Genomic DNA, 15468 nt, shown 5'->3' with positions numbered 1-15468 from the left:
GTGGTGTCACAGCCAATGGGAATTCGTCGAGGCGGCTCGTAACATGGTGCTGCAGCCAATGGGGATTCGCCGAGGTGAGCTCGTTACGTGGTGTCGCAGCCAATGCGAATTTGTTGAGGCAAGCTCGTGACATGGTGTCGCAGCCAATGAGAATTTGTTGAGGCAAGCTCGTGACGTGATGTCACAGCCAATGGGAACTTGTCAAGGTGTGATCATAAAATGGTGTTGCGGCCAATGGGAATTTAGGTGCCGTTTCACTGCTACAGGCTACAGATGCCGTCTTTTTTCCTCAGCGGGCCATTTGACACTTTCACATCAATAAGTGGACACTTCAAGGTTCTGCCTAGCACCACACACCGCTACACTCAGACATGGCAAGTCAGCACCTTAGAGCTCTTCAGCATGAACCTACGAAATTACATTTGGAATGTCTGCAATTATATTCCAACTAGATGAATTCAGATAATGTATACTTGAAGTTTATCTTAGCTTAGCTTAAATAAGTTTAGAAAGAGGTGAGGAAACAACAAAATGCCATTAGTTGTGAAATGCCCCCTGTAAAGCTGGCAATCTAAGCACGAAGTAGATGTTCATGAAAGGGACACTAAAGACCAACAACAAATCAGTTCAGAATGGTAAGGTATTCTATAAATATTGTATTTTCATTTACCTCGCTAAAAAGAGTTGATTACTACTGGAGATATTTCGCACCATAACTGCAGCGCTGGTTTGTAAGTGTGACATGGATTTTGAATTATTTTCTCATATTACTTGGACAGTTTTGCCAAAGCAACATTTATCGAAACCTGCCAAGTTGAGCTTTTAGTTCCTTTAGAATGTTGCGTAGTCTTTCTTTATCGAAAGACAATTAGCTAGACTTAAGTATACGCTGTCAAAATCTATAACATCACGTTAAGCTGGTGCAGGAACGTCAGGGCAGGACTGCCACCCATCTTTAGTTTTTGCATCTTTTCTGGCTTACTACTATAGCCTTCCTCTCACAGTGTGTGTGGTCATTATAATATTGTAGAAGCATAATTTATGAGCACAGCTTAACTTAATGTTCCTCTTGAATGTCTCTTTAAAATACAACTACTTTCCAAGGTAAAAGGCATTCGAAGGTAAAAGGCAAGCTGGCACCATCATGAGTTCGAAGGTTACTTACCTCCCAAGAAGAGAACGCAGAAAGGTCCAAGTGGGCTCCAGCATGAGCTAAAGCACTGCCTGCCTCTTTCTGAAATGAAACCATGAAACTGTTACATAATGCAAAAAAAAAGTTTCAAAAGAAAAGTACTTATGACGACAACTGAATGAGTGTTTAGTTGATTGTGATCAATTATTGCTTGCATGGATTTGTGGCAGTTAAGATGCGCTGACTGGCCACATTTGCTGAGGGAGCCAGCCTGGCCGTGGATGCGGGTGTGCTGAACATGGCTGAGGTATCAGCGAATATTGCGACTGTCTAGCCAGGCGCCAAGTATGTTCTCCCTTATGTGGTAAGCCAACTTCATCTTCGCCGCCACTGCATTAACAGTGGTGCTACAGATTTACTGTCTGCCACAGAGTCATCATAGGAGGCACATTAACTGCAGCCCACCTTACCAATAAAAGGCAAACAAGCTTTAATAAGTCAATTTTATAACACTAGCCTGTGGTGAACAATAAGAAAGCATTTTCGAGCACCTCACAGTTCTTGCAAATGTCAAAACTGTATTGTTGCAGCAAGCAGAATGCGAAGACATTGAAACTTCTCCAACCAACCTGCCATCCTGGAAAAGTACCTGCTTCCCACTGCTTCTCAAAGTCATTCATCACATTTTCCATCTCCTGCAAAACATGACAACATAAGCTGAGAAGGTAGCAAATGTTTCATCCCAAATTCACTTAGTTCACTAGCATGAATGTGAAGGGAATGTGAATATGTAAAGCCAGATTTACCTGGTTGACATCAAGAAGTGGCTTCACTCTCAGTGTGTAGTCTTGTAGGTAATCAAGAAGGCAGTCAAGGTACCTAGATTAAAGAAAAATAAATTATTGGCTTTTTTGTGCCAAAACCACTATCTGGTTATGAGGCACGCCTTAGTGGGGGACTCTGGATTAATTTTGACCATCTGAGGTTCTTTAATGTGCACCTAAATCTAAGTACGTGGGCATTTTTGCATTTTGCCCCATAAAAATGCAGCTGCCGGGGCTGGGATTTGATCTAGTGACTTCGTGCTCAGGAGTGCAGCTCCAAAGCCACTAAGCAACAACAGCAGGCGCCTGGAAAGCAGACGCACACAACGATAAAGAGCAAGGACCAAAAGAAAATAGTGCAACAAAAGTTACTCACTTCTTGTACTCAGAGTTCTTCTTGTCCTTGGGAACATCAAACACTTGGTCGAATGACGCAAGGTATGAGAGGTAGTCCACTTTCTACACACAGCAATTCACAAAGTAACATGTCAATTGCAACTCACTTTATTTTCAACTGACAAAGGAAGCTTTCAATGAATTTTGTTAATCAACCAGTGCACATTTTTTTTATCCCTTCCTCTCTCATGTTCTGTTATGCAGCAAGAAATTTATTTCCTGCTAGTAAATTCAGAGAAAGTTCAAGGGTGTGACTAAGCATTTTCAGATCGACTATCTTTCTTGCAGCAATATAGCAGCATACATTCAACCGGAAGTTCTAGAGCATATTGCATTCGAATATGCATGTGACAAGTTCTACTGCGATTCAGGATTGAACAGTACATTTTTCACTACGGTACATCTATGCATGATTCAAGCAAGTAAGCAACCCGTCTAAGAAAATGAATAGGACTTGGTATTAGACATATTATATCAGATCTTCATAACACTGGATGTTACTGGACTATTCATTATCAGTATGGCAGGGATGTGTGGCGACAAGCTTTCTGCAAACAGTTTACCTCTAAGATCAAATAATGTGTATTGACTGCACCCTGAACAACCACTAACTGAACCAGGCGATATCCAAGCTACTTACCTCAATGCCTTTGAGGTTGACATACTTTTCATAGCACTCATGCAGGTCGAGGTACTTGCCATAGCCTTCCTCATCAGTAAAGTCTACCAGATCTAGAAGAGACATGCAGTGGATAAATAGTTGTCCGTGCTCACTACAAAGAATGTCATTTCCCGGAATAAAATATTTACATGTTTCCTTCTGTCAACAGCTGGCCTTGATTGCAATCAGAGGGCCAACGAGCCACAATGGAGTTGTAATTTTGGGGTTTTACGTGCCAAAACCACTTTCTGATTATGAGGCACGCCGTAGTGGAGGACTCCGGAAATTTCGACCACCTGGGGTTCTTTAACGTGCACCTAAATCTAAGTACATGGGTGTTTTCGCATTTCGCCGCCATCGAAATGCAGCCGCCATGGCTGGGATTTGATCCCGCAACCTCGTGCTCAGCAGCCCAACACCACAGCCACTGAGCATAGGCACCACCATAGCCACTGAGTTTGCAAGTGATGAAAATATGCATACTCAGAAACTTCTGTACGACCTCGAAAACATCAATGATGTATACTTGCCCTTTGGGTTGTCAAACAATTTTGAGAGTCATTTCAATTACATTAATTAATTTCGGGGGTTCACGTTCCAAAACATCAACATCATTATGAGGCATGCAATAGTAAGGGAAAACTCCTGACTAATTTTGACCGCCTGGGGTTCTTTAGCGTAGACCTAATGCCCGGTACAGGCATGTTTTTGCATTCTGTCCCCATCTAAATGCGGAAGCCATGCCCAGAAATCAAACACGTGACCTTGTGCTTGGCAGTACCAGGCCAAAGGCACTAAGCCACTGTGGTGGATGAAAAGAGTATTTTTCTTATCTGGCTGAGTATAGGCAAGACTTCTGAAAAAGATGCTCAAAGCCTGGGGTATATACTACTTAGAGACCAGATGTCTGGGCACTGAAAAATGCTGTTTTACGCAACTATAACAGGTGCTAAAGCTGTCCCTGAAATCATATATAGGTGCCAACTACTGTCTTTTTACCATGTACAGGCACAAATAATAAAAATTTCCACTGGGCAACTGAGGATACGTTATGATTTTCTAAGGCACGCAGCCCCCTAAATGCCAGTTTGGTGAAATTCACTTTATTTTCTCAAGAACACCGGAATAGGCGAGTTGTGTAGGTTACAAGATTTACCTGAAATTTAGTATGCAAAATAGATACCACAAGAAAAATTGTGACAACAGTGACAGGCAAGCTCCATCCATTTCAAGTTTTTCTAGATTCATGTTGCACCTTTTTTCACTGAGTATTGAGTTGTATACAAGAAAAGAATGCCCAACATCCCTCGAAGTGAGGGGCAGAAATTTGTAGCGCTTCGGAATCTTTGATGATCCAACGCCCTCGGGAATTCCAGAATGTTCGCTGGTCAGAACCTTTGACAGTTCTTTCATGCTGAAAGCCAGGATTTTCCTCCAGGGCATATTAAAGTAACTATCAGCAATAAATCCATTGGGAATGGTGGCTAACCTTTCCTGAACGTCCTAATTGAGACAAACATAATAGGTCACATTTGCACCTGAGCATTCAAGTTTCTCAATGATGTTGGCTGAAAATGTGAAATGAGCGCGCAAGTACACTAAGTATCGGATAGCGCTGTTTGAACCCTCTACACAGCGGTACTCTTGTCTGCTGAAAAGCTATTAATAACAGCCTTTACACCAGTAAAGTGTTTGTTGTAATAATCGGCTACCTTCAGGCTAGTTCCCTAGCAGGTGATAACATTATAAACAAAATAAGGCTAGGACAGAACATGGAAAAGGGCATTTTCAAGCTCTGAAAATTTCATAGAGGCACCGAGATCTAAATAGGCACTGCAAAAGTGCCACTAAAATGTTTCTAGACTCACAGTTTGTGCTTATATGTTAAATAGGCACGATAAGGATGTAATGAAAAAAATTTGCATTTTGCGTAAAGTTCTGGTGTCTAATTATTATAGATTGAATGATGCAAGCTCACGCAGCAAGAAATAATGACAATGTGTATACATGTTCATGAAGACCAGTCAAACTTCCTGAGCAACAATGTCGCTTACTTGTCTGCTAAGTATTAATAGCAAAAGTGACAGTGACATACGAAAGGCGACAATTTAAAAAAAAACGAAATGCTACCTTGTCATAACTGAACGATCCCCAAAAAGTGAATTGAAACGTACTCATCATTTCCTCTGACGGATTCTCCCTTGCCTTGTTTAACTCGTCGAACTCCACAGACATTGGTACTTGTATCTGGAAGTTCGAGGGACCTGTTAACCTGCTCAACCCAATGTGTCAGAGGCGGAAACGAACCTCATTTGGGTGCTTCCTGTGGAACTCCTTAATAGTCCTGAGCCTGGAGTAAAATTCGGCGAACTCATTCGGCCCAGAAAGGGCCGCTATTTCTTCTTTCCGAAGCCTACATACGGCCAAAAGAAAAAAGAAAAAAAAGCACATAAAAGATAATATTGCCATGAAAGTGAGGACTAAACACCAAAGTAAACTTACCCATCTCTATCTTCATACAGTTCTTTTAGGTTCGCAGTGCATTCCATATACCTCTGTAAGAGCGGTTGAACCTGTTAATGCACGGCTCAACACTACAGCCCTAGCATACTCACATCAAGCAGCATCTTCAGACGGTGATCAGAGTTTATCTGTTCTCTGTTCTGAAACAAACACGATACAAATACAATGAGAAACAAGCCTCGAATTGTCACCCGTAGGAAGACATGGTAACACCGAACTTAGTGTCGGAAGGCACTGTCTCGGATGGCCATTGCAGTACAGCACATCAGTAAAACATGGGCTAGTTTTACTCACTGTGGACTTTCTGTGAAGCATTTCCTTTGCCTGAGCGTCGATTAGGCGCTCTCTTTCTTCATGATAACGGCGTTGCTGCTCCAAAATAGTCTCCATGTCGTACGTAGCGCAGTCGGGATACAACGCAACGCACGCACGACGAAAACCAAAACGCCGACCAGCGACAGCCCAGTGTTTACGTGCTTCAGCCCGACTTCCGCTGCTTTCGCTATTTGTAGTGTTTTGACATCCATCTTCGCCCCGATCGTAGCCGCAGTCATAGCCACATCGCTCTGCGTACTGTGGAATCGGCGGATTGCATATGTCGTACAGTACTTTGTTGTTCTGAATCATGTGTCAAAAAGATCCGTAAAGACCAAATTATTATGAGCGACTTCGAGTCGATACATCGCCTGGAAGGCATCGAAGAGGTGGTGGGTGGTCTCATAAAAAAGAAGTCTGTTCACGAGTTCAAAGCACCCGAGAGGAAGTCGGTCCTCGGCCTCGACGTTCTTGCGGCCGCCAAGAGGAAGCAAAAGCTCGAAGAAGAAACCGGTAAAAAGCCCCGGAAAGATAGTGATCGCAGTGATGAATCAAGTCACGAAATATCAGAGGCGACATTTAATAGACAGTACCGGAAACCACGCATAGAGACTCCGACACACACCGGTGGAGTGGATGCCAAGTACGCCGACCGTATTCGTGACCACCGCGAGCACCACAGCCGGGGCGTTTATGCCAGCTCAAAGGACTCCAGAAAGCGTCCGGAATCTCCGTCGTCTCGCGAGCGCGATCGTGACAGAGATCGGCGTGACGACAGGCGCGACTCCGGACGCTCCTCATCACACCGTTCTCGCAGAGACTGGAGCGAAACGCCGCCTCGCTTCAAGGATCCTCCTACGCCCAATATTCGGCCAAAGGACACTCCGTCTCGCTCGAACTGGGAGGAGGACGAAGAAACGCCGTCGCGACGGTCGTCTTGGGACGTGCTGACGCCGTCGCCTCGCGACGGCTCCGAACGGCGGAGCACGGACAGGCGGTACCGACGTCCAACAGACACACCGCGGGCTACGCCGGCGCACAAGTACAATGCCTGGGCCGCCGACAGGCGCAAGACGTACGCCACGCCAGGGAGCAAACACACAAAAGACGAAAAGATTCCGTGGGCTGAAGACGGCGAGCAGAAGGTAGAGTGGGAGGTCGAGCAACAGAGGCTAGACCGCGAGTGGTACAGTATTGACGAGGGCTACGACGAGATACACAACCCGTTCGCTAGCATACCACAGGAGTACACCAAGAAAAAGGAGGAAGCACTAGAGCAGAAGAAAATCAAAAAGGTTTCAGCTCAGCAGAGGCAGATCAACAAGGATAACGAGAAGTGGGAGACCAACCGAATGCTCACCAGTGGCGTAGTGCTAAAAGTTGATGTGGACAATGACTTTGAGGAGGAAAATGAGGCAAGGGTCCATGTACTTGTGCACAACATTGTGCCGCCATTTCTGGATGGACGCATTGTATTTACCAAGCAGCCCGAACCAGTGCTTCCAGTGAAAGATGCAACATCTGACATGGCCATTGTCTCTCGTAAAGGCAGTGCTGTTGTTCGTTTCCACAGGGAACAGAAAGAGCGAAAGAAAGCTCAGAAGAAAGAGTGGGAGCTGGCAGGTACGAAACTGGGCAACATCTTGGGTGTTAAGAAAAAGGATGACGAACGTGATGACAATGAAGAAGCCGATTACAAAACTGAGCAGCGCTTTGCTGATCACATCAAGGATGCTGACAGCCAAGGAACCAGTGAATTTTCACGGAAGAAGACTATAACACAACAGAGACAGTACTTGCCTGTGTTTGCAGCACGACAGGAGCTTCTGCGCATCATCAGGGAGAACAGCATTGTGATCATCGTTGGGGAAACGGGCTCTGGAAAAACAACACAGCTAACCCAGTACCTTCACGAAGATGGGTATAGTAAGTATGGCATGATCGGCTGCACACAACCCAGAAGAGTGGCAGCTATGTCTGTAGCGAAGCGAGTGTCAGATGAAATGGGCTGCAAGCTAGGCGAAGAAGTGGGTTATGCAATCCGATTTGAAGACTGCACTTGTGAGAAGACGATAATTAAATACATGACTGATGGTATTCTCTTGAGAGAATCCTTAAGGGAGCCAGATCTTGACCAGTACAGTGCTGTTATCATGGATGAAGCCCACGAAAGGTCTCTTAGCACTGAAGTGCTTTTTGGTTTGCTTCGTGAAGTGGTGGCACGCAGGCAGGACTTAAAGCTCATTGTTACCTCTGCAACCATGGACGCCACAAAGTTTGCTTCCTTCTTTGGAAATGTTCCAGCGTTCACCATTCCCGGAAGAACCTTTCCTGTCGAATTGTTCTTTAGTAAGAATCCCGTTGAAGACTACGTTGATGCTGCTGTCAAGCAGACTCTACAAATTCACTTGCAGCCCAATGTTGGAGATATTTTGGTGTTCATGCCTGGACAGGAAGACATTGAGGTGACCTGCGAGCTTATTGCTGAAAGACTTGGTGAAATAGATAACGCCCCACCATTGGCCATTTTACCTATTTATTCCCAGCTCCCTAGTGACCTTCAAGCCAAGATTTTCCAGAAGGCTCCAGATGGAATTAGAAAGTGCGTAGTGGCAACAAACATTGCTGAAACTTCACTGACAGTTGATGGAATCAGCTTTGTTGTTGACAGTGGCTACTGTAAATTGAAGGTCTACAACCCTCGCATTGGTATGGATGCATTGCAAATCTACCCTGTCAGCCAAGCAAATGCAAACCAGCGTTCTGGACGAGCTGGTCGAACAGGACCAGGGACATGCTTCAGGCTATACACAGATCACCAGTACAAGAATGAGCTGCTTAAAACAACAGTACCAGAGATCCAGAGGACAAATCTTGCAAATGTTGTATTACTCTTAAAGTCTTTGGGTGTCCAAGACCTACTTCAGTTTCATTTTATGGATCCGCCACCCCAAGACAACATATTGAACTCCATGTATCAGCTGTGGATCCTGGGGGCACTGGATAATGTGGGAACTCTGACCCCACTAGGACGGCACATGGTTGAATTTCCTCTCGATCCTCCACTCTCTAAAATGGTTATTGTTTCCTGTGATATGGGCTGCAGTGAGGAGATCCTCACAATAGTTTCAATGCTCTCGGTTCCCAGCATTTTCTACCGCCCAAAAGGCCGGGAGGAAGACAGTGACGCTGCACGAGAGAAGTTCCAGGTGCCCGAAAGTGACCACCTGACATTCCTCAATGTGTTCCTTCAGTGGAAGTTAAACCACTACTCATCCTCCTGGTGTAATGAGCACTTCATCCACGTAAAGTCGATGCGCAAAGTGCGTGAGGTGCGGCAGCAGCTTAAGGACATTATGGGTCAGCAGAAGATGAAACTTGTATCATGCGGCACTGACTGGGACGTTGTCCGCAAGTGCATATGTTCTGCTTTCTTCCTCCAAGCGGCACGACTCAAGGGCATAGGAGAGTATATAAACTGCCGCACAGGCATGCCTTGCCACCTTCATCCCACCAGCGCCCTCTTTGGAATGGGCTACACTCCAGACTACGTTGTCTATCACGAGCTCGTCATGACCACAAAGGAGTACATGCAGTGTGTCACTGCCGTTGATGGTCATTGGCTGGCTGAACTTGGACCCATGTTCTACAGTGTGCGTGAGTCGGGCAGGTCGCGGCATAGGATGCAGAGAGACCACCAATCACAAATGGAACAGGAAATGGCTCTGGCCGAGCAGCAGCTCCGGCGGCGCAAGGATGAACATGATGAAAAGCAAGCAGCGGCTTCAATGCGTGCAGCGCGAATTGCCACACCAGGCTACCAGCCAGAAGGTGCCCCCGCTACACCCAGACGGACACCAGCCAGGTTTGGACTGTAGGGTGTGTACCTGTTGCAGGTGTGTACATGTTGACGTTACTAGCTGTTCTGCTGTTAATGCAGTTATAGATAGTATTGTTTATCATTTGCACAGCCTATATGTGCTCTAGCATGTTGTGAATCACAAGCACTATATTTGATCTCCACCAAGTCTGCACTTGCAGCTAGCACTTATCCATCAGTCGAAGCTACAAGGAAAAGCATAACTACCACACCTGGCTACCAGCCAGAAGCTCCCCAGCCACAACCAGACTTGTACTTACCTTTGAGCTGCAAGCCACCGAGCTGTAATAGGACCATCACGACAAATTTTTGTGGTGCCTCTTGATGACTGCAGGACATCTTGCATTGAAAAGCACCAAAAGGGTGCAGAGTTTTGGTATTCAAAAGGTGGCACCTGGGAGCTTGGGATATGGTAGGCAAGCCTATTGTCGAAGGTTGCAGTGGCAGTGAGACAGCATTATGTCTGTTGCCTTTTCAGGCCATCAGGTGACACCAACACATAAGACGCCCTAAAGTGCCCAGTGGTTTGTGGCATTGACCTCATAGATGGTTTGCCATTTCCAAATGCCTATTGCTGCAGGGCCATAAATTCTCTTAAGTATCATTATTCGGTATCAGTACATGACCATTCTTCTTCATAGCATGCATCACTTTTGACTTCCATAGGACCTGTGCCTTCCATTGATGCATTGGTGCAGCATATCTGTCATTGTCTGGTACTTATTCATTTCCATCTCTGTCGCTGAACTGACTGTTAACTTCATAAGTGCAAATTGTTAGTGCTAAATGTAAGGCCAGGGCATTTTTTTTTCCACACCAGTGTCTCCAAACTTGGGCATATTATGCAATCTAATGCAGTAATGCACGGTGCCTAGTATGAGCAGAACACGTGGTAACATGTTGTTATAAGTTGTTGTGCGGCTATGTATGTTCATATTTTCTTTATGAAGCATGCAAAAAATGTGTTGTCATTGTAAGTTACTTGATTTTGTGTCTTACCAGATGTAAAGGTGTTCTTAAATCATTTAGTGCACTACATGTGAGCATACAAAATTTACATAATGCTTAATGCAAATATATTGTGTGGAAAGCAAACATTAATCTGTACATACAATGTTTACAGCTGTATTGTCATTTGTGTTTTGTGAAATCCAGTGTCGGCCGGTGTATATGTATGTTCATTGTGTACTTTTGTGCATAGATCACAGTGTAATTATGTCCCATGCTGCATAGAATAAAATAAAAGCCAGAAGTTGGTTTTAAATACATGTGCATTTTTCGTAATCTTTATTAATAGCTTTGCTACAACATAATACCACACCATAGAGCTGCACATAATCCATTTTTTCTGCCTGCCTGTTTGCATATTTCACATAAGAAATGTAAACAAGTTGGAGCTATCCATGTCTAATGTTAGCTTTCAGTCTAAGAACAGGTGCCTAACGCTGGTTTAGTGAGGGAAGTTTCAATAGGTCGAAGCGTAATCACACAAAGCCAGGAAGCTAGCACCTGTAGCGTACAGTGATCACTCCATTTTACAATAAGAGTATGTGCACTGAGCCACAAGAGCTAAGCCTATTTACAAAGATGCAAGTGCCTAATAACCTTTGATCCCATCATCACACTCACACTCGCTCCTCTGTCACATAATCGAATCGCTAGCAGTATGGGATGTGACTTGCTTTCTTATGCAGTAACATCACATGTTTCCGTACTCATATGTTCGTAATACTTCCATGTGAGGAACTGTCACCTATCTCGCACATAGTACCTCCGCGGAGACAAAGGTGCGTACAAAATGATCACATGGTGCGCAGCCCACGCATCGAGGCCACCCAGATATGCCTGCAAACAAACAAAAGTGTGTGCACTCCAACCCCATTGCGAAGGCACAACACATTGGTTTTTGTTTTGCTATCACAAATAGAGCCGGCACATATGAAAATAATGCAAGTCTCCTCTCTCTTTTTTTTCATCAGCACGTGGAGGCTACATTGAAGTCACAAGCAGTATACTCAGCCACGGCATCTTTTGTTTTGACAACTTGCAAACTGCTGGAAAAACAACAGCAAGCATGTGTGCATGAGTAATATATATATATATCTTTGGTGCTACGAAACAGTCATGCCATTAAACAGTTTCAGAGAACAACAGGCACTTTAGTAAGTACGGCAGAAGCTTTTTTTTTTTTTTCCGTCTTCTTTCAAGAATGGCTACACAGTTTAAGTCATCACGGTCGCATCGGCCACGCATGGTATATTGTTTGAAAAAAGTGGCAGCACTTGAAAAAACACCATCAATACACACACAACAAAGCATTAGCATGACTGACAATACACTCAACCGCGTTGAAAAAGGAAAACATGATATATTTCTGCCCAGCTGTACAAAACAGTGCATGTAACATGATACCCCACTAACATCACCACCCCAGGTTGGCCTCCCAGTCGCATTTCAACATACAGCAACACCCAAAATGCACGGCCTTGCTTGCACAGGCGTATGCTTTTACTTTACATTTACATTTCTTTGTTTATGATAGACTAGGTATAATGGGGCACTTGTACATGCATGCGCAGTCATGAGAAATTAGACTGAGTATACTAAAAATACACTGGAATGTTTTTGACGTGTTTGTACACCAATTACATGAATGGTGTGCCTTGGGATTTAATGGTGCACAAGAGCTCTTTGGTGTTTCCACCCCTCCGTCCGAAGCTCCTGCAGTGTCTTTGCCTTTGTTGCCATGGTTGGTTGTCGACTTGGAGAAGGCAGCATCGCCGACGCAGGCCCCCTTCATGACACCATCTCACCTTTGGTCAGGTGGATGGTTTCAAAGTGGTGTCCCTCTCCACTCTGAAAATTAGCAGTTTTAGCATTCATGGTGCTGCACAAGAAACGCTTAAGGTGTAAATTAGGGTGAATTCATCTGTACTTTTTCATGGGAACAGTAAAATAGAAGAGCCAGAAAGAAACAAGAAGAGTGCTTGTGCTTTCACATATCTTTGCACTCCTTTTTGTAAGAAATCATAAGAAGCAACCATCGCCTTCAACTTAACATTTCACTTGTGCGCCCTTATACCTGATACTCATGGAGAGTGATATTTTGGCAAGGCTAAGATTCTTACTTTTAGTCAACACAAGAAATCGACAGTGCACTGAAAAGATGAGAATAAGGTCATTTCATGCCAAATGTTCTAACTTGGGAATTCGACCACCCAATTCATTTCAACCGATTAGTACCACTTTATTGTTAATTTAACACAAATACCTTTTTCTAATATAGTTCCTACAAAAAGGAATATTCTTTCTTTTGCGATCTGAATTTTATCATAATAAAATAGGTGCACTCTCAGTAAGCTATCAGGAAATTTGGTTGACGTTTTAGTCATACAGATGTGTCAACACTATTTATGGCATTCCCTGAAGCTCTCTAGAAAAGAAAAAAAAAAGGAAAACGTCCTTCCAATTTTCGTTTGGCTAATTGTCAATGGAGAATGCTATATAACATTATTTCCTTTATATATAGGAAAGTAAGCCCTGACTGCAAAAATAAAAAAGCAAAATCCTGGAAAACCGCGTTGTGGCCTTTGCTTAGCCAGCAAATTAACCCTGGAATGGTCCCTGCAAAGATAGGGAGAAGTTAGCGCATATGGCGACGCTATGAATCTCCGAATTTCTGGACCAGAAATTTGATGAAAACAATTTTTTTTTCCGAGAGAAAAAAATAATTGAACTGAAGTTTTGCCTTGTATTTTGTCTTCACTGCAAAACATTGACGGGAAGTAGTGTCTATGGCTTTCTGCTGATGAGCACGAGGTCGCAGGATCGAATCCCAGCAACAGTGGCAGAATTCTAGCGGGTAGAGATTTTCTCAGGTAAAAAGACCCAGGCAGTCCAAACTGATACGGAGCAATTCACTACGACGTCCCTCAAAGCAAAAACGAAGAATTACAGCGAAACCTCATTAAACGGAATGGGACATAACAAAATCGATATAATGAATAAGCGAAATTTTCCTTGAAATGCTCATAGATATTCATATTGCAGTACATGCGTAAGGAATGTAACGAAGCAATTCCGGCTCCCCTTTCAACTTTGTTATAACGAGGCATTTACTAATCACTTAACGAAACCATCTGTTTTATTTATTTATTTAGTTAATTTTTCTATTTTTTCTTTATCTTTGCCCCACTTTAACGTATGTCTTGCTTGTGTTTCCTTTCTTTAAGGCAGAGCGACCGTTATTTCCCAGGTCACGAACGTCATGGGCGTTATTAGCATGACATGGCATTTTTTACAGAAAAGTAGCGAGCGCAGAGTTTCCAAGAAAGGAAACGCCAGAAAGACAGATGTATATTGTTGTGGGACAAAGATACACCTCAAAGGGTGCAAACGTGAAAAGGAAGTTAGCGAGAACCCAGTCCACAAACATAACGTTCTAATTCGCCAAGCAAGTCCACCCTTTCTCGTTAACTAAGCGGCAAAGAAGGAATTACGCTGTCACAGGCAATCTTTAAAAGTTGTGTTCAAACTAAAGGAGAAAAAAAAGGAAGAAGAGCGTTATGGCTTTGCATTATCGCGTGTGCGTGCAGCGGTGTCCGAGAGAGAAGGAGATAGTTGCGCATCAAACGAGAGAACGGAACAAGAATGCCTGTCCCGAACAACAAACTCACCTTACCGCTTCCGATGCGGACGGTGCGGAACTTCTGCAGGAGCCCCTTGTTGTTCTTGGTGTCGTAGCCGCCGTTCTCGAAGTGGTCCTCCTCGTCCTCCTCGATGGCGCAGCTCTCGGCCGCGGGCAGTTCACCGTCCTTGCCCGAGCTGGACTGGACCAGCTTCATGTACTTGTACTCCAGCCTGCACGATGAGGTTGGTTTGGGGCAGTGATTTTTCGCAAGAACCTTTATTATGAGATTTTTACGAGTATGCATGGGTGCTAATCGTTGCAATGGAATGCGTAAACAGGAAAAACGCGCTTTTAGCACCCTTAAGGATGCAATAGCTCAAGCTGTGTAGGTTAGGCTTGGTTATGCTGGTGTTTACGTTAGGTTAGTTGCGCGCGTTACTGAGCGTGATGGCATGCGGTATTCACCACGACGCATCAAATATGGCAGAACGCCGGTCGAGTCTTCCAACCATTCATTCACCATTCTCCTTTCCGTCTGTCCGCCTTTTCATCAAACCGACAGGCATCTTCTGGGGACTGCTGCATGTGTGTATAAAGCGCACGTGCTTCCGCTGCCCCCCGTGTTTTTGAGCACGTGCTCACTGAATTCCACAATAGTCCGGAGGGAATTATGGCGACACCCAGAACCCAAGAAGCGGTCGCTGGAAATGTGTGTATAGAGGCCTTGCTCTGAAGCTTTTCGTGACGTCGCTGCAGGATTAATGTACCCTGTTTCACACTTAGCAGGTAACGTTGCCGAAGCTATATAAGTAGCGCGGTCACATAGATGTATCCCTGGATCTGTGCGTTTAGCAGCGTCGCTGGTGTAGCGCTGGCACCGACTTATTGCGAATCTGACTTTAAACAACGTGCGCAGGACTATTGTTGCCATGAGTGGCTGAGCTAAACTTGTTTACTGGGTTGAAGGATTGGGCAGCAATGCACCCAAAGTTTACATAAAGCGCGCCTGGACAACAAAAAAAAAAATGTCACAACAAGAACTTGAGTATACGAATAGATACAACAGTTTCTTTCTCATATTATGACTAAAATAGGTGGCCTTGCGGC

At 44.3% G+C, this 15468-nt stretch overlaps 3 protein-coding genes across 4 annotated transcripts in view; 1 reads left to right on the top strand and 2 right to left on the bottom strand.

Annotated features, from left to right (window-relative positions):
* The window catches only part of noi (splicing factor 3a subunit 3 noi), a 31550-nt gene extending 25537 nt beyond the window's left edge, over nt 1-6013 (bottom strand). Inside the window, exons 1-10 of the mRNA XM_065448306.1 lie at nt 5831-6013; nt 5629-5676; nt 5516-5568; nt 5321-5426; nt 5188-5260; nt 2993-3084; nt 2333-2415; nt 1939-2011; nt 1762-1827; nt 1166-1234 (exon numbers count right to left, since the gene is read on the bottom strand). Of these exons, the coding sequence (XP_065304378.1) occupies nt 1166-1234; nt 1762-1827; nt 1939-2011; nt 2333-2415; nt 2993-3084; nt 5188-5260; nt 5321-5426; nt 5516-5568; nt 5629-5676; nt 5831-5926 (759 nt within the window). The 5' untranslated portion in view covers nt 5927-6013. The remainder of the gene's footprint in view (nt 1-1165; nt 1235-1761; nt 1828-1938; nt 2012-2332; nt 2416-2992; nt 3085-5187; nt 5261-5320; nt 5427-5515; nt 5569-5628; nt 5677-5830) is intronic.
* Nucleotides 6014-6081: 68 nt separating this feature from the next.
* Nucleotides 6082-10999, top strand: Prp16 (ATP-dependent RNA helicase l(1)G0007). The gene has a single exon (XM_065448303.1). It carries the CDS (start codon nt 6196-6198, stop codon nt 9727-9729), a length of 3534 nt encoding a protein of 1177 aa, XP_065304375.1. The 5' UTR covers nt 6082-6195; the 3' UTR covers nt 9730-10999.
* Nucleotides 11000-12079: 1080 nt separating this feature from the next.
* LOC135915280 (endosome/lysosome-associated apoptosis and autophagy regulator family member 2-like) overlaps nt 12080-15468 on the bottom strand; it is a 53439-nt gene continuing 50050 nt past the window's right edge. The window contains exons 20-21 of one of the 2 annotated variants that reach the window (XM_065448304.1): nt 14408-14591; nt 12080-12587 (exon numbers count right to left, since the gene is read on the bottom strand). In XM_065448304.1, coding sequence (XP_065304376.1) covers nt 12528-12587; nt 14408-14591 — 244 coding nt within the window. In that variant the 3' untranslated portion in view covers nt 12080-12527. The remainder of the gene's footprint in view (nt 12588-14407; nt 14592-15468) is intronic. The other variant, XM_065448305.1, reaches the window with a different exon arrangement.

Source organism: Dermacentor albipictus, chromosome 5 (genome assembly GCF_038994185.2).
Source record: "Dermacentor albipictus isolate Rhodes 1998 colony chromosome 5, USDA_Dalb.pri_finalv2, whole genome shotgun sequence".
Taxonomy (NCBI): domain Eukaryota; kingdom Metazoa; phylum Arthropoda; class Arachnida; order Ixodida; family Ixodidae; genus Dermacentor; species Dermacentor albipictus.
The sequence above is the reverse complement of the archived record's forward strand: the minus strand, read 5'-3'. Positions and strand labels throughout refer to the sequence as shown.

What these genes read in the sequence shown, in the direction of transcription:
- Prp16 (XM_065448303.1), top strand. Translation starts at nt 6,196, where the DNA reads ATGAGCGACTTCGAGTCGATACATCGCCTGGAAGGCATCGAAGAGGTG.